The sequence below is a fragment of the Phyllobates terribilis genome, unplaced genomic scaffold (assembly GCF_046119375.1).
Source record: "Phyllobates terribilis strain yellow unplaced genomic scaffold, ASM4611937v1 Scaffold_5__5_contigs__length_657084704, whole genome shotgun sequence".
In the NCBI taxonomy this organism is placed as follows: domain Eukaryota; kingdom Metazoa; phylum Chordata; class Amphibia; order Anura; family Dendrobatidae; genus Phyllobates; species Phyllobates terribilis.
Window position 1 is genome coordinate 75,160,776 of NW_027362765.1, and position 18,527 is coordinate 75,179,302.

At 45.5% G+C, this 18,527-nt stretch overlaps 1 protein-coding gene and 1 pseudogene across 3 annotated transcripts in view; both read left to right on the top strand.

The window, feature by feature from the left end:
- LOC141272054 (uncharacterized) overlaps positions 1-14,276 on the top strand; it is a 50,421-nt gene extending 36,145 nt beyond the window's left edge. For all 3 annotated transcript variants that reach the window (XM_073682348.1, XM_073682347.1, XM_073682349.1), the window contains one exon: positions 12,280-14,276. In XM_073682348.1, the coding sequence (XP_073538449.1) occupies positions 12,280-13,694 (1,415 nt within the window). In that variant the 3' untranslated portion in view covers positions 13,695-14,276. The remainder of the gene's footprint in view (positions 1-12,279) is intronic.
- LOC141271469 (uncharacterized) overlaps positions 1-18,527 on the top strand; it is a 524,545-nt pseudogene that overhangs the window by 116,997 nt on the left and 389,021 nt on the right.

Consider the following 18,527-nt stretch of genomic DNA (forward strand, 5'->3'; position numbering starts at 1 on the left):
CCTTGACTGTGTGCGCGGGGAGCAGTGACTTCATGCTCCTTCATAGCCGGCACACAGCATAGCCACGCTGCGTTCCAGGGTCTGACTCGCTCCCAGCCTCTACAAGGTTCACTTAGTGTGCCATCAGGGAAATGTAATTTTTGGAGCTAGAAAATGACAAAAATAACTGTAGGGTCTTATCTAAGTATAAATTATGAATAGAAATGCACAATCGTGCTCACCTGGTTAGGTTGTGTTCACACAACCATTAGACTGACTTAGGCTGCTGCAAACTCATGAGGAAAGTTCAAGGCAGAAGACGCAATTAGTTGGGTTCAACTATGCTGCCGTCAAAGGACGATGAGAAGACAGGAATCAAAGTATTGAGGTTTATTGGTCAACGCTTTTTTTTGCTTTGCATGGCATCATCCCAGGTTGTGTGAGTGACTTCATCGTCCAACACCTCGTCTTCCACTTCCGCACTCTGGTCCTCCTGACATATTGACTTCACAGCATCACTTGTTGACAACTGTGTCTCATCACCATCTACCTCTTGAGATACTAATTGTCATTCCTCACCATCGTCTTCTTCTGACTGTGGCTGCTCATATTAGGTCATCACCACACATGATCTCCTCATGTCCCTCTTGAAATATGCAGGGCAAGATGTTAGAATCAATAAATGGAAATGTAAAACGCTCCCCAGAGTGCCTGAGTGTGGAATCACTTGTCTTCTGGGACTCACCATGGTGGGAGGAAGGAGGATGAGGGTGAAGATTATGTGGTCCAGACTTTTGGCTAGTGAGACTGGACAGTGTGGAAGATCGGATGGTGCTTAGTTATGTATGCCTACAAACTTTTCGGTATTAATTGGGAAAATGAAATATGTAGCCCTGAAAAGGACTTTTCTTTTAATAGTGCAGCAGCCGTATACAAGTTCTGCAATAGCAATATTAAACGCTGCCTATATGCCTCTACTCCAAAACTATCCCTCCACTGAATGCAGGTAACAGCAGTTTTACTAGAGAAAGAAAAATATGTAGACCTGAAAAGGACTTTTCTATTAATAGTGCAGCAATAGCAATATTAAACATGGCCTGTATGCCTGTAATCCTAAACTTTCCCTCCACTGAATGCAGGTAACAGCGGTTTTAAGAGAAAGGAAAATATTTAGCTCTGAAAAGGACTTTTCTATTAATGGTGCGCCAGCGGAATACAAGTACAGCAATAGTAAACACTGCCTATATTCCTGCGCTAGGGGGCGAGGCCTGGCTATGGAGGAGTGAGGACGTTCAGCAGTTCAGCTCCTGCCTGGGTGATGTCTGCAGACCCAATTAAGAAACACTATTTACCCCCAAATGTCAGCTAAGAAGCGTCCCAGTGTCGGCCAAGCAAATAGACGTCCTTCAGTGATGCCTGTTACCGGTATTTCCCGATATCTGAGGAGATCTGCGGGCCTCACACCAGAGCTAGCAAGCTCTCTGACTGGAAAGAAGATGAAGAATGGAGGAGCAGCATTATCTACATCAGGGACTGTGAGCTGCATAAATAATACTGTCGGGACTTACATGATACAGGCCTCTAAAGATGATATCCAGGGGCAGAAGGAGGCATCTCATGCTTCTTATTCACATGCAGTGAGCAGCTCCTTGCACAGGCTGAGGGATTTGACCTGTGTCATTCCTGATCATTCAGAGGGCCTGGCAGGCAATGGATTTATTCAGGCACAGACTGTATAGGAGGATTTAAGGCTCATATATGTGCTATTCCCACAAAAGAGGATATGGAGAACTATATCTCTAGGCTGGAAGCTTCCTATAGGGCTGAGACTGCTGCTATCAGAGGGGAACTTCAACAGCTTTCTGAAAGGGTGGCTAATGATGAAAGCCATACAGAGGCCATCTCTCAGAGATTACACACACAAGAACGGACGGCTGCAGCTCACTCTCAGCAATTGGAATACCTGTCTGATTTGGTGGATGATATAGAAAACACAATAATATCAGGGCTCACAGATCCCTGGGACCCAAGTCTGCTGATTCTAACAGACCTAGAGATGTCATATGCCTTATACACAGATATAAAGTGAAAGAGAACATTCTTGCTAAAGCCCGCACATTGGAATCTATCATCTTCTATGAACATGTTATTCAGATTATGCTTGATCTGTCCTGGCGCACACTTCAGAAGAGACGTGCCCTGAAGCCCCTGCTCGACATACTGAGACACCAAAAAATCCTTTATTCTAGGGGCTTTCCTTTTAGACTTCAAGTGAGACAATCTGGAACTCTACATGTTTTGAGAAGTCTGGGAGATTTATCAACATTCACTAATGGACTGGGCATTCCATCGGTCCAAGTGCTTCCATCAGAAAGGCCTGGAGGCCTTGAAAGGAATGACACACCTCGCCCTCAAAAAAGAAAGACTCATAATTTTGGCATGAGAAATGGAGGCCACAATATGGAAGAAAGAGGAGCATCACCTCCGGATTGACTGGCTTCACTATTCTCACTCATTGTTCTCTTTGATACTGATTAATGCTTAGCAGTCGGGGAATCCTATTCAAAGTTGATATAAGCACACATGTATAGATATTGTTATATACGAGTTGGGCATTCAAGTTTTGGTAGATAGTATACGTTTCTCATAATAGTACATTACTTAAGTCATTATTGGTCTGCGGACCGAGCCTGGGGGGGAGCTACCCTCCATAGAAAGAGCTTTTCCACTAAGGGTATCTATATTCCGCTGGACGGGTGTGGAATTTTCTATTTTTCCCTAGTAGTCCTCCTCTTTGAGGACTATCTTTGTGGTTTGAGAAGGCTCCCAACTGATTTCTTCTTCTCTCTTTTTGTGTTTCCCTCCTTTCCTATATTTTTTTTTCCGAGAGGAAGGAGTTATCATCATTATTCAGGTAGAGAAACTGTCTTTCTCAAGTTTTTCCCCTTTTTTTTCCTTTCTCTCTTTCACTAATCCTCCCTCAGACCTAATCCCTGGTCCTCAAAATGAACACAGTCAAATTGTATTCTCCAAATGCTCGAGGCCTCAATGTTACTCATTAACGTTCTCAGTTTCTATACTCCATGCACAAACAAAGGGTTACATACCCTCATGTTACAAGAGACACATTTTAAATCTCATCACGTTCCTAAGATAAAAGATAGATATTATAACAACTGGTTTCATAGTACAAATCCTGAAGCAAAATCTAGAGGGATTTCCATCGCAATCCATAAATCATTAGCATTCTCCCTAATGGACACACTTATTGATACACAAGGCAGATACATATTTCTCAAGATAAAAATTGTAGATTCGATATACACAATTGCTAATTGGTATCTGCCTAATAAAGGTCAGATTATTGCATGTTGCACGTTGTTAACCGCATTGTCTAATTTCTCAGAAGGTACAGTGATTGCAGGAGGAGGCTTCAATTTTATCATGAACACAAAAGTAGATACTGTACCTCTTCGGGTAGGGGAACAGTCCATATGAGACAGCTTTGATCTTTCAAAAGGGCCCTCTGACTGACCGATGTTTGGCGGATAATGAATCCTCAGGGTAAGGATTACAGGTATTTTTTGCATATCAATAATTCATATAGTCGCATAGACCTCTTTCTTTTGAGGCATCACGCTTTGTCCTGGCAACACGAGACCACAATCGGAGATATTTTGTGGTTGGACCATGCTCCGGTTGGAACTAGACAAGGGTGCCCCCTATCTCCATTGCTGTATGTAGTGGTAATGGAGCATCTAGCCAATGCTCTCAGAAATAATCCCAATATTCAAGGATACAAAGTGGGATCTAAGTCTTATAAAGCTGCTCTCTACGCAGATGATTTACGTCTTTACATATCCCAACCACAAATAACATTTCCAATGATTCTAAAAGAATTTGATAGGGTTGGATCAGTCAGTAATTTTAAAGTCAATTGCTCTAAATCAGAGGCCTTGAACATGTCTTTCCCGTAGACTGAAGTCTCACAAGTTATGACTAAATTACCATTTAAATGGCAGAAAGAATCATTGAAATATTTTGGGGTCCATATTCCCTCGGATCCTAATAAATTATTTGAGCTTAACCATCAAGCTTTACTGAATAGAACATATGGAGATCTATTGCAATATGGTAAATTGAAGCTATCTTGGTTTGGGAGATTGAACGCCATCAAGATAGACATTTTACCTAGTTTCTTGTACATTTTTCAAACAGTCCCGATCTCTTCTCCCCATAGTTTCTTTCGTAAACTAAGGTCAGCTATGATTAAATTCATTTGGGGTAAGATTAAACCTCGCATAAACATGCAGACACTCTCTCGTCATAAATCAATGGGTGGTGCAAGCCTTCCAAATTTCAAGAGATCTATTCAGGCCTCTGCCTTGCTGAGGGTCCTAGATTGGCACTTTTATGCAGACACTAAACAATGGGTGGGAGTGGAACAGGACAGCTTAAAAGTTTAAGACATCTACCATGATGTCAAGAAGACTCAGTGACCTTGGTCAAGTGCAAATTAACTAGGGAAACACTTAGAACATGACATGCCCTGAGGAAAAAAGTGTTTCCAGATAAAACTATTAGTCCACTCACATCAATTTTTTTTAACCCTTCCTTTCTACCCGGATATCTACGCGGATCCTTCCTCGGTCGGAGGGTAATGGAGGACACTGATTGTTTCAAATATTGGAAAATGGTATTATACCTTCTTTTGTATCTTTACAAACAAAGTCTCCAAATGTGAAAATCAAATGGTTTGAATACTTGCAAATGCGATCCTTTCTAGTAGCACATTACCCTAATGTAAATTTGCTCTCAAATTACACCTTCTTTGAGAACATGTTCCTTCAGGAAAATGGACCGACTTGCGCTATTTCTGTGATCTGTGAGGGATTGGGTAGAGAGGAGGGAACGGAGAAGCTGGTATATCAGCGAGCATGGGAGAGGGACTTGGGGATTAGTTTGTCCCCTCTGGAATGGTCAAAAGGGTTTCTCTGCACACATAAGCTCACTACTCACTTACTGTTACGGATCCGGGTGGTGGAACCTCTGTGCTGCGGTGCAAGGAGGAGCCAGAGGGGCGTAACTAGGTATCAACTCGGACCGACCAAAGTCGTACGGTGGCTCAATCGACTCCGTGACCAGGGAAGGACCGAGCAGAGGGACCAGGTGCTACTCTGGAGACCGACCTTGTATGAGAGCTGGTGACTCCCACGGGTCAGAAGGCAGGGACTGACCGGTACAGTAGATTTGCACGGCAGGCGGGCTGATGGTTGATCCGGGCAGACGGGCTGGCAGGCACAGCAGGTAACAGGCAGGAGCCTCCAGGTAGGCTGGCTGGTAGGCACGGCAGGTAACAGGCAGGTGCTTCTAGGTAAGCGAGCTGGCAGGCACAGCAGATAACAGGCGGGAGCCTCCAGGTAGGCTGGCTGGTAGGCACGGCAGGTAACGGGCAGGTGCTTCTAGGTAAGCAAGCTGGCAGGCAACAGGCAGGAGCCTCCAGGTAGGCTGGCTGGCAGGCACGGCAGGCAACAGGCAGGTGCTTCCAGGTAAGCAGGAGGACAGAGCCTCTAGACAGACTGGCGGACTGGACTGTAGACAGACTGTCGGGCTGGAGAGCTGACAAGCTGGCGGACTGGACTTGTAGTCAGGCTGGCGGACAGGACTAGTAGTCAGGCTGGCAGCGGGACCTGAGGGCTGAAGCAGAGTATGAGAGACAAAGCTACAACATTGCACGGGCACCTCCATATTGGAGGAGGTGCTTTTTATAGGTGAAGTCCTCCGGGCAGGAGGCAGAGACACCGATGCTACAGTAGCCCCCCCCCTTTACGCCCCCTCTTTTTCAGGCCAGCAAGACATTTTTTAAGGAGAAGCGGGCCGTGGATGTTCTCCCAGGTTCTCTCCTCTGGGCCAAACCCCTTCCAATCCACCAGAAAAAAGTTTTTTCCTCTTACCCTCTTGGTGGCCAGAATGTTCTCTACCTCATTGACGTCCTCAGCGGAGACCGGAGCTGGGGAGGTACCTGGATTGTCGGAAAAAGAATTAAGCACAACTGGTTTGAGGAGAGATACGTGGAAGGAGTTGGGAATCCGTAAGGTGGCCGGGAGTTTCAACTTGTAGTCTACTGGGTTGATTAGCTTGAGAACTTCAAATGGACCGATGAACCGTGGACCCAACTTATAGGAGGGTATTTTGAGGCGAACATGTTTGGAGGAGAGCCAAACCTTATCTCCCGGGCGGAATTGAGGCGGATCCAGCCGTCTCTTATCAGCATGTTTCTTCATCCGCTCGGAGGATTGAAGAAGTGCGGATCTAGTGTCCTCCCAAATAGTGGAAAATTCGCTGACCAGAGACTCCGCAGCCGGGTTGTCCACAGAAGCGGAGACGGGAAACGGAATCTGGGGATGTTGACCGTAGACCACAAAGAACGGGGACTTGGAAGAAGATTCGCTCTCATGGTTGTTGTAGGAGAACTCTGCCCTCGGTAGGAGCTCCCCCCAATCGGTATGGTGAGCATTGACAAAGTGCCGGAGGTAGCTGGTAAGAATCTGGTTGATACGCTCCACTTGGCCATTAGACTGTGGATGCTAAGCGGAGGAGAAATCCAGGGTGACATCCAGCAGCTTACACCTAGCTTTCCAGAAGCGCGAAGTGAACTGGACCCCTCAATCAGACACAATGTGGAGGGGTAGGCCGTGGAGACGAAAGATGTGATGGATGAAGTCCTTAGCCAGCACAGATGCAGACGGGAGACCAGGCAGAGGGATGAAGTGGCCATTTTAGAAAAGCGGTCAGCGACCACCCAAATGATCGTACAACCGACAGAAACAGGGAGATCTGTAATAAAGTCCATAGCAATGTGTTGCCATGGGGCAGCAGGTACGGGAAGAGGCAGGAGGCAGCCGGCAGGAAGATGTCTGGGAACCTTGTTGCGGGCGTGACGAAGTCTACCACATCCTGGCGCAGGGTAGGCCACCAGTAATGCCGGGTAATGAGCAGGAAGGTCTTCTTCTGGCCAGCATGGCTGGCTAATTTGGATGAATGACCCCAGAGTAGAACCTTCTTACGATCCGGAACCGCTACAAACGTCTTACCGGGTGGAAGACGAGACAGATCCAAGGGGGCCACATTCATCACTTTGGAGGGATCGATGATATGCATAGGCTCCTCCTCTTGATCAGAAGACAGAAAGGATCGGGACAAGGCTTTAACGTTCTTGTCCACCGGACGGTAATGTAGGGTAAAGTTAAAGCGGGCGAAGAACAAAGACCACCGGGCCTGACGCGGATTGAGTCTTTGGGCTTTCTGAAGATAAGCCAAGTTTTTGTGGTCAGTATAGATGACCACCGGATGCAGAGTCCCCTCGAGCAGGTAACGCCACTCCTCCAGCGCCAATTTGATGGCTAGCAGTTCTCGGTCTCCTATGGAGTAGTAGTTGCGCTCAGACGAGGAGAAGAGCTTGGAGAAGAAGCCGCAGGTTACCATTCTCCCGGATGGAGATTTCTGGGTGAGCACTGCTCCGGCTCCGGAAGAGGAAGCATCAACCTCCAGAAAGAACTGTTTGTTGCTATCCGGACGGTGCAGCACAGGGGCAGAAGAGAAGGCTTGCTTTAAGGAGAGGAAGGCCTCCTCCACTTCGGAAGGCCATTCCTTGGGATTTGCTCCCTTTCGGGTGAGCGCAGAGATGGGAGCAGTCCGGGAAGAGAAATGTGGGATGAAGGTAATAGTTGGCGAAACCCAGGAATCGCTGAATCGCCTTCAACCCCTCCGGACGGGGCCACTTTAAGACGGCAAAGACCTTCTCGGGGTCCATCCGTAGACCTGTCTTAGAGATAACATAGCCCAGGAACGGAAGGGAGGACTGCTCGAAGAGGCATTTCTCAAAGTTTGCATATAGGTGATTCTGCCTGAGCCTAAGCAAGACGTGACGAACATCCCTGCGATATGAGGGAAGATCTGGAGAGAAGACCAAGATGTCGTCCAGGTACACCACCACGCAAGAATATAAGAGGTCACGGAAGATGTCATTAACTAATTCTTGGAAGACGGCGGGAGCATTACAGAGACCGAAGGGCATCACATGGTACTCATAAGTGACCGTCCCGAGTATTAAATGCCGTCTTCCACTCGTCTCCTTGGCGGATCCGGACCAGGTTATACGCCCCACGAAGATCGAGCTTGGTGAAGATCTTCGCGCCTTTAAGTCGGTCGAACAGCTCAGAGCTGAGCAGCAGGGGGTATTTGTTTTTGACAGTGATTTGGTTGAGTCCTCTATAATCGATACATGGACGTAGTGAACCGTCTTTCTTTTTAATGAAGAAGAATCCGGCACCAGCCGGGAAGGAAGATTTCCGGATGAATCCCCTAGCCAGATTTTCTTCGCTGTACTCCGACATGGCCCGGGTTTCGGCCAACGACAACGGGTAGATACGCCCACGGGGTGGAGTGGCACCAGGTATCAGGTCGATAGGGCAATCATATGGCCTTCTTGTCAAAGACATCAGCATAGGACCAGTAGGGTGACGGTAGACCGGGTAAATTAGACGGAGTAGATGGGGGTCGAACCGGAATCAGCCAGGTCTCATGGCAATCCTGCCCCCAACGGAGCACCTCACCGGATTGCCAATTCAGAACGGGTTCATGTTTCTGTAGCCAGGGCAGACCTAGCAAAAGGGGGTGAGAGAGTCCGGAAAGCACATGTAAGGAAATCCTCTCTGAGTGCAGCATTCCCACCTGCAGGGTTACGGGCTCTGTGACGAGCAAGATGGTCACCGGAAGGAGTCTTCCATCCACAGAAGCGACTGCCAATGGTTCGGCCAGAGGTTTGGTAGGAATCTGATACTTCTCTACAAGGGACTGGGATATAAGATTCCCAGCGGCTCCGGAATCCAGATATGCGGTCTCAAAGAAGCGGTTCTCTCCACAGGAAATAGAGACGGATAAAGTCAAGAACGGAAAGGATTTACTTTTGCCTAGGACGACCTCTCCGAGCGGTCCTAGACACTGGAGTTTCCAGGCTTCACCGGGCAGGAACGAATCAGGTGCTCCTTACTGCCACAGTAGAAACAGCTCCCCTCGGCTCGGCGTGACTCTTGGCGAGATTTGACCATTTTGGTCTGGTCGATCTGCATAGGTTCGGGCGAGCGTGCCCAGGGAGATGCTGGTTGGGAAGCAGGTCTCTGGAAAGCAGGAGCAAGACGAGGAAATCTTTTCTCCCGGGTAATCTCCTTAGCACGTTCTAGGAAACGGATGTCAATCCGGGTTGCAAGTGACACTAGGTCATCCAGGGTGGTAGGAACGTCCCGGCCGGCTAACTCGTCCTTAATCCGACCGGATAGGCCCTCCCAGAAGGTGGACACCAGGGCCTCATTGTCCCAGGCAAGCTCAGAAGCGAGGGTACGGAACCGTATGGCATACTGGGCCACAGTGAGACTCCCTTGGCGGACACGGAGCAATGAGAAGGCAGTAGAGGTCCTTCGTCTGGGTTCATCGAAGACCTTCCGGAAGGCAGTGAGGAAAGCCGGAAGATCGGACACCAGGGAATCCCCTCTTTCCCATAGAGGGTTAAGCCATGCCAATGCCTCCCCGGTGAGGTGAGACATGATGAACGCCACCTTAGCCCGGTCGGTGGGAAACTGATGTGGCAGAAGTTCAAAGTGCAGCGTGCACTGGTTCAGAAAGCCCCGACATAGGACGGGGTCAAATCCAAAACGAGGAGGCGCAGAAAGCCGGGGTCCTCGGCTGGATGCCGTGGTATGGGTAGGTAGCGGCGCTGCAGGAGCGGGTGTTGCTCGACTTGGGGCGGACCCAGGTGGTACAGACAGTGTGTCCAGGCGAGTGTTGACAGACCGCAGGTAGGTCAGGATGGTTTCCTGTTGGGATCTCTGACGAGAAACCTGGTACAGGTCAGCAAGCGAAGGGGCCTGGGGGCCACCGGGTTGCATGGCCCATGCAAACTGTTACGGATCCGGGTGGTGGAACCTCTGTGCTGCGGTGCAAGGAGGGGCCAGAGGGGCGTAACTAGGTATCAACTCGGACCGACCAAAGTCGTACTTCAGCTCAATCGACTCCGTGACCAAGGAAGGACCAAGCAGAGGGACCAGGTGCTGCTCTGGGGACCGACCTTGTATGAGAGCAGGTGACTCCCACGGGTCAGAAGGCAGGGACTGACCGGTACAGTAGATGAGCACGGCAGGCAGGCTGATGGGTGATCCCGGCAGATGGGCTGGTAGGCACGGCAGGTAACAGGCAGGTGCTTCTAGGTAAGCGAGCTGGCAGGCACGGCAGGTAACAGGTGGGAGCCTCCAGGTAGGCTGGCTGGTAGGCGCGGCAGGTAACGGGCAGGCGCTTCTAGGCAAGCGAGCTGGCCGGCACGGCAGGCAACAGGCAGGAGCCTCCAGGTAAGGCTGGCTGGCAGGCAACGGGCAGGTGCTTCCAGGTAAGCAGGCTTACAGAGCCCCTAGACAGACTGGCGGACTGGACTGAAGACAGACTGTCGGGCTGGAGAGCAGACAAGCAGGCGGACTGGACTTGTAGTCAGGCTGGCGGACAGGACTAGTAGTCAGGCTGGCAGCGGGACCTGAGGGCTGAAGCAGAGTATGAGAGACAAAGCTACAACCTTGCACGGGCACCTCCACATTGGAGGAGGTGCTTTTTATAGGGGAAGTCCTCTGGCCATTGGCCGGGGACTTTTTAGGACGGGGCGCGCGACCCCTTTAAGAGGGAGGGAGCGCGCGCGCCCTAAGCACAGAGCCGGGGAAGCTGTGTGCACCAGCAGCAGCCGCAGGGAGGCCAGAAGACGCCGGAGCAGGACCGCGGCGGTAAGGCAGGAGGCAGAGACGCCGATGCTACACTTACACGATGGTATCACTACCCTTCTCAATTACATGCAATATTCCCTACAGTCTCAGAAATGTGTTGGAGATGTGAATGTGAAGTGGGTTCCATGATTCATATCTGGTGGGAGTTTTCTAGAATTAAACCATTTTGGGAGAAGATAGTCGATAATTTCCAGCGTATCACAGATAACTGACTAACAAGGTCTCCCCAAGTGTCTCTCCTGTCAATTCTCCCTTCTTCAATAGGTACTCACTAGAAAGACCTACTTCGATTTTACTTAACAGTGGCACGTACAGTAATCCCGTGGTTTTGGAAACTAAAAAATCCACTTAGCAAATTGGATTGGTAAAATGAAATGGTGAATTTATGTAGAATGGAAGAACTTTCTGCAGAATGTAATGGAACCAATGATAAATGCAGAAGGGTTTGGAGCGGATGGATTCTGTTTCAGGATTCACATGATTTTCATACCCTGTTTTAATATTTTCAACAGCTTTATGTGACTGTGCTCATAATCAGCTACATGGGCATAATGACCCCCCCCCTCCCCTTCCCCCACACCCTATCCCTTGTCTCTATGTCTTTTATCATTCTTTTTCTTTCTTCTCTTTATATGATTTCTTCAGACTTATAATATAGAATTTACCTCAACATAAGAATTGGTGATTATTTCATAAACAATATGATGTTTAAGGTATTACAATGTGAATTAATATTTAAAGAGGTGATCTCATTGGAACTGTGGACATTTTCTATCGAATTCAATATATTTTTTGATTTGCAAAATGTATAATAATCAATAATTAATGTTTTATTAATGTTTAATAAAACAGATTCAATATATGCCTGCTCTAAAATACACTCTCCCTACTAGAACAACTTTCCCTGAACTGCTTCCTGAGGACAGTGTGCCAAGTATCGATGCGGCCGGCCAATGACAGTAATGCCAGTAGCCAACATAACTACAGCATTACCGTGTATAGCGGACAATCCCCACATGTTTATTGGCTGTCTTACAGGTGCCTGTCATGTGGGGCAGGGACTGGAGCATGGCTCACGAGCACCCGAGATACTCGATTGAGTAACAAGTGTTCCCGAGCACCCCAATGCTCGATCGAGTATAGCTCGCTCATCACTAGAAATCACCTAATAAAACTGATTACAGGCCTTTTTATGAATCTCTTCTGAAAATATAACTGGAAACGATTGGTGACAGACACAGTGAAACAGGAACCTACAGAGAAGATGGCTACAATAGAGAAGTAAAAATTTGAAAGCGCACAACCTGGTGGACTATCACCATAAACTATCAGCCTCTATATTGTCTGCTGTCTTAGTCTATTGAAAATTTAATTGTATTACAGTTTGAATAGAAACATTCTAAAGTATATAACACAAATATTGATATAATTCAAATTCAGTGTTATCTAAAAATAATAAAATCAGTTTTATTCTTGGCAGATGACTGTACCAGGAGCTCCGAGGGACATCCGATATTCTCAGGTTTTCAGGCTGAGAATCATAGTAGCACATCAGATACTTGTGAAGAACCTGTAATTTTCGCTGATACACCTCAAACTCAAATCAGAAAAAATCTGTCATCTGATCCTATTCAACAGGTCCTTTCTTCTGCTTCAGCAAAGACAAATATGCAAAATGAAACTGCTGTTGAAAATGAAATAGCTTGCATAGGGGAGAAATCATTTTCATGTTCAGAATGTGGAAAATATTACAGTAGTAAATCAAGCCTTGTTGCACATCGGAGAAGTCACACAGGGGAGAAGCCATATTCATGCTCAGAATGTGGGAAATGTTTTAGTTGGAAAGAATGTCTTGTTAGACATCTGAGAATTCACACAGGGGAAAAGCCATTTTCATGTTCAGAATGTGGGAATTGTTATAAGGGCAAAGATGAACTTGTAGCACATCAGAGAATTCACACCGGGGAAAAGCCGTATTCATGCTCAGAATGTGGGAAATGTTTTAACCGCAAAGCAAATCTTGTTACCCATCTGAGAATTCACACAGGAGATAAGCCATTTTCATGTTCAGAATGTGGGAAACGTTATAGGAAGAAAGCCAACTTTGAAATACATCAAAGAATTCACACAGGAGAGAAGCCATTTTCATGCTCCAAATGTGGGAAATCATTTAAACAGCAATCAGTTTTAACAGTACATGAGAAAATTCACACAGGGGAAAAACCATTTTCATGCTCAGACTGTGGGAAATGTTTCGTAGACAAATCACATCTTGGTATACATCAGAGAATTCACACAGGAGAAAAGTCTTTTTCATGCCCAGAATGTGGAAAATATTTTAAACAGAAAACAAATCTTGTTACACATCTGAGAATTCACACAGGAGAGAAGCCATTTTCAAGTTCAGAATATGAGAAAAATTATGATGAGAACTTCAAACATGTAAAATACCAAAGAAGTCACAAAGGGAAAAAGCCGTTGTTTTGTTCAGAATGTGGGAAACATTATAGTAAGAAATCCAAACTTATAATACATCAGCTAATTCACACAGGAGAGAAGCCATTTTTATGTTCAGAATGTGGGAAATGTTTTAATCAGAAATCATGTCTTGTTAGACATCAGTTAACTCATACAGGGAAGAAACAATTTTTATGTTCAGAATGTGGGAAAGCGTTTCGTTATAAATCAGAACTTTCTATACATCAAAGAACTCACACAGGGGAGAAGCCATTTTCATGTTCAGAATGTGGGAAAGCTTTTAGTTATAGATCAGAACTATCTAGACATCAAAGAACTCACACAGGGGAGAAGCCATTTTCATGTTCAAATTGTGGGAAATGTTTTAATCGGAAATCAAATCTTGTTGCACATCAGAGAACTCACACAGGGGAGTAGTTATTTTATTTTTTTAATTGTTTTACTGTCAACATGTACTAGAAAAACATATGTTATAGTAAAGTCACTCTTTTACAAAAGAGAGAAAAGCAGTTTGATTACTAGAAAATGTACACAATTACCAATGACTACTTGTTATTGCATAGATCCCAATCATCCCGGTTTCAGCGGGACTGTCCCGATTTGAGGGCTCAGTCCTGCCGCGTCAGTGCTTTTATCTCAGCTTCTAATACTCATCAGACATTTTCATAGCTCTTTAGCTCCTCCTCCTTGGGAGTGGGGCCGCATCTCTCTGCATAGATTAACTATTCGCCCTTTTTCTTCTCCTGTGATCGGGTCTCCCTTTGTACTCAAACTGTTTTTGGGCAGCAGCTTTAACTAGTAGTCACAGCCCACAATGATAAACATGGGAGAATTTGGTAATCTTGACCTCTATTGCCGGCAGTGACCACAGAAGGAGATTATACATTTACATTGTACACAGCACTGTATTTCTTTGTACTTGTATACTGAGGTGAAGAAAAAGTCAGATTTTTTTGTTTCTATAAAACTACTAAAAATAATAAAAAGCAATTACAAAAATGTCATTTTCTCTATTTTTGTGAGTCTCCCCAGGTCTCGAACTCACAACCTTCAATATTACAGGCAGGAGCTAAACATACTAAGCTATAGTCTCCACTGATGTAATGGGGAGATTTTTGTGTATGTTATCTGTATTGCAGGCTCTGACTCCACAGACAGATTGTACTAATACATTGTATATAACAGTGTATTCCAATTTGATTGGATTGTAGAGGGAGAATAAAAGAGATTTTTCTTCCTATAAAATTGCTAAGATATAATGAAAAACAATAATGTCAGTTTTCATTTGCTTTATTAAAAAATAATATAACATCACAAATTAGCAAATAACAGACATATTTGTGTAATCGTAATGACCCACACAACACAGCCATCAGATTATTTACGGGGATCGGTAAATGGCGTTAAAAAAAAAAGGCTTGATTGATATTTTTCTCTATTAAACCCATAAAAAATGTAACAAAAAATGTAACAAAAAAGTAACGCTGAGGTCGTGATCTCATGTAAAATAAATACTGCATTTTTTCTACTGCTTTTATGTACGTTTTTTTGCAGGTGTCCGCACCACATGATGCAATAACAATCTTCTCTGATTATTGTATGTTTGCTGCATTTCTTTTATGCGTGTTCCCCCATATTTGATGCAGTTTTAGTGCAGATGTGAATCAGAGTTTTTAAATACTACTGAAAACCTTTGATTCTGCACTTAAAAATGCAACAGCATATTTTTTCCTTGCGCTTTTTTCAAGCTCCTCATAGAAGCCTATAGAGAAAAAATGTTCACATGTAGCGAAATGCTGCCTTTTTTCTGATGCTTTTTTTGCACAGGAATTCTGCTGTTTAACTATCCAAACAAGGTGGATATCATTTCATGAAAACTGCGCCCGCTGTGTGTCTAAACACGCAGTTGAACTGTGCGGTTTTGGTGCTTTTTTTCCTCTCTTGTCTTTTATGTGAGGCCTAAAGAAAAATACTTGTAAAAAAACTGCAATTACCGTATTTTTCGGATTATAAGACGCACTTTTTTCCTCCAAAATTTTGGAGGAAAGTGGGGGGTGCATCTTATAGTCCAAATGTGGTGTAGTAACATATATATATATATATATATATATATATATATATATATATATATATATATATATACACACACATACTGTGGGGTGTGTGGGGGAGCGGTAGCGGCGAAGGTGCAGAGCACAGGAGGTAGTAGCCGCCTGCTGCAGCCTATACTGTACCCGCTGCTAAAGAAGATGAATATCCACTGCTCCCCACACCCATGGGCATGGGGAGCAGTGAATATTCAGTCTCCTTAATAGCCGGCACACAGTGTAGCTGCAGTGTGGCTCCTGCTGCGGCCGGGCGATTGCGTGTGCCCGTTATTAAGGGGCATGAATATTCACCCCTCTCCACACCCATGGGAGTGGAAAGGGGTGAATATTCATGCTCTTTAATAGCGGGCACACGCGATCGCCCGGCCACAGTAGGAGCCATGCTTTTGGCTACACTGTGTGCCGGCTATTAAGGAGAATGAACTTACTGCTACCCACGCACACTGCTACCCACGCACACAGACTATTCCTGCAGCTGATCTCACCTTGTGAGGGCGCATGGCAGTGACATCATGCATGGCTCACATGGTGAGATCAGTGCTGGCCACAGAGCAGGACGCAGCGCTGGATCACAGGGAAGAGAGGTTTAGTTTTTTATGTGCAGCGTGTTGGGGATTAGGGGTGCCATGCATACCAGGATAAGGATGAGGGGTGCCGTGCATACCAGGATAAGGATGAGGGGTGCCGTGCATACCAGGATAGGGATGAGGGGTGCCATGCATACCAGGATAGGGATGAGGGGTGCCGTGCATACCAGGATAGGGATGAGGGGTGCCATGCATACCAGGATGGAGATCAGGGGTGCTATGCATATCAGAATGTAGAGGTGCCATGCATACCAGGATGAGGGGTGCCATGCATGCCAGGATGGGGAAGAGGGGTGCCGTGCATGCCAGGATGGGGATGGGAGCCACGTATAATAGGAAGGGGGGCAAATATATACGAGGATGAGGGATATTAACAGAATTGGGGGACCTTAGCCCTATAACAGTGTCAGCAGCAGAACCCTCCCCCCTAACAGTGCATCATGACAACATTTTTTGCTTAATTATTTTCTATTTTCCTCCTCTAAAACCTAGGTGCGTCTTATGGTCTGGTGCATTTTATAGTCTGAAAAATACAGTACTTTTTTAAGTAGAGAATCAAAGTTTTTCTGTACTATAAAAAGCGCATTATAAATTCGGCTTCACATCTGCACAAAAAATGCATCAAATAAGGGGGAAAAGTTCTAAAAAATGCAGCAATATTCAGAGAAGATTGTTATTGCGTAGTTTGGTGCGGGCGCCTGCAGAAAGCGAAGAACACAGTATTTATGCAACGTGTGAACACAGCTTTAGGCCCCCTTCACACATCAGTGTCTCCAGTACGTGTGGTGACAGTTTTCAAGCGTTCTGGAGACTCTCCTACACAGTTAGACCCATTCAAATCTGTGGGTCTGTGCACATGTCAGTGTGTTCATACAGACCTTGTGTCCATGTGCAAAACATGTAGACATGTCCTTTTTTTTGCATAATCTCTGGGGCGGCTGAGGGCTGGTGTCATTAGTCTGGGAGCAAATATCCATGGGCCCTTCTCAGCCTATTAATATCAGCCCGCAGCTGTCTGTTTAGCATTTGCCGGTTATTGAAAATAGATTTTTTGGGGGGTCCCCCCTTTTTATTAACCAGTAAAGGCTATGCAGACATAAGTGAACTGATATTAATAGGCTGGGAACCCTTCCCCAGAATAATAACACCAGCCCCCATCTGCTTTCCCTCAGCTGGTTAATAAAAGAAGGGGGACCTCACAACATTTTTTTTATTTATTTACACACGCAAATCACTGATTATATATATCTCACTGATATTTTATCTATAGATCATCTTTCTCTATCTTTGCACATCTAACACCTAAACATCTTTTATTTGTATTCTTCATTCTATTTCATGAAACGCTGAAGAAACAGAGTTTTAAGGGTTTATTAATAAAATCTAATAACTTTATTAAATACATAGAAATTCATTAAGAAGTACAAAATGTAAATAACAGACATGTGCAAGGGGACAAGGATAGGTAATAGGAATAGCAGCAAGGGCGCAAGTAAACCAGGGAGTCTATTGAACCTGATAGGTGGCTGCAGAAATTAATGAATAGCGATAAAGAGGAGTATAAATTCCAGAAGATGCTAGGTGGCTACAAAGGACCCTATTACCAAGTGGTAAAGCAACTATTAATAATAGCATGACGAAGGCAAAGTAACCCACAAAATTCCTAGGCAACGATCTGGAAAACTATATGGCTCAAAAAGTCTATAAACCAATGTATAAAGACACAGGCTCAAAGGCTTATCCTGGAAAGGACTGGCGCCCAGAAAATAGCAAGTGGACCAGTACCGCTTACCGAAGCGTGTTTTGCTGGAACGTATCCGGCTTTTTCAAGGGAAGGTCAACCTGTGTCTTTAAACCTTGGTTTTCATGCTTCTTGGAGTGGTTTTCTAGCAGTGACACACACCCGCTTTTCTGTGTTGATATGCAGGCTAACATCATGTTTCTGGGTTTTTTAGTATTATTCATTCTATTTCAGTACTTGTCACACTGATGGTGCACACGGACGGCACACAGATGGTACATACAGATATAGTGAAGCTACATAAAGTTGAGAAAGTTCTGGCCACTCAGACTGTGAATGAAAGATAAAAAAAAAATCCATAGTTTCCAACAAGAGATGAGCAGGAAGCACAGATGACGTTGCCCCAGCCCTGGCTAATCAAAAGCCACTCTGGGAACGCCAGATAGTAAGAGATTTGCGGGCCGCCAGTCCAGTCACCAGGTAGCACTGACTTGCATGCTGGAATGGAGACCCTTGAATCGATCCTCTCATCTCTAGTCCCAGCTGTCCCGGATACAGCGGACAGTTACGGATTTGAGTTTATGTCCTGCAGTCTCATGTGTCTGAATTTCCCTCATTACCACCGCCCCTCGGACATCTCCTCCTGCCATAGGAGAAAGAAATGGTAAATGGGCATGGATTGGGGTGTGAACAGGGGCGTGGACAAAATTTGCCCTCTTTCTGTTCTTCAAAAGTTGGGAGGTATGGTTATTGAAAACTAATACATTTAAAATAATACACTTATATTTGAACAAAGTGTGTATTTTACATTTAT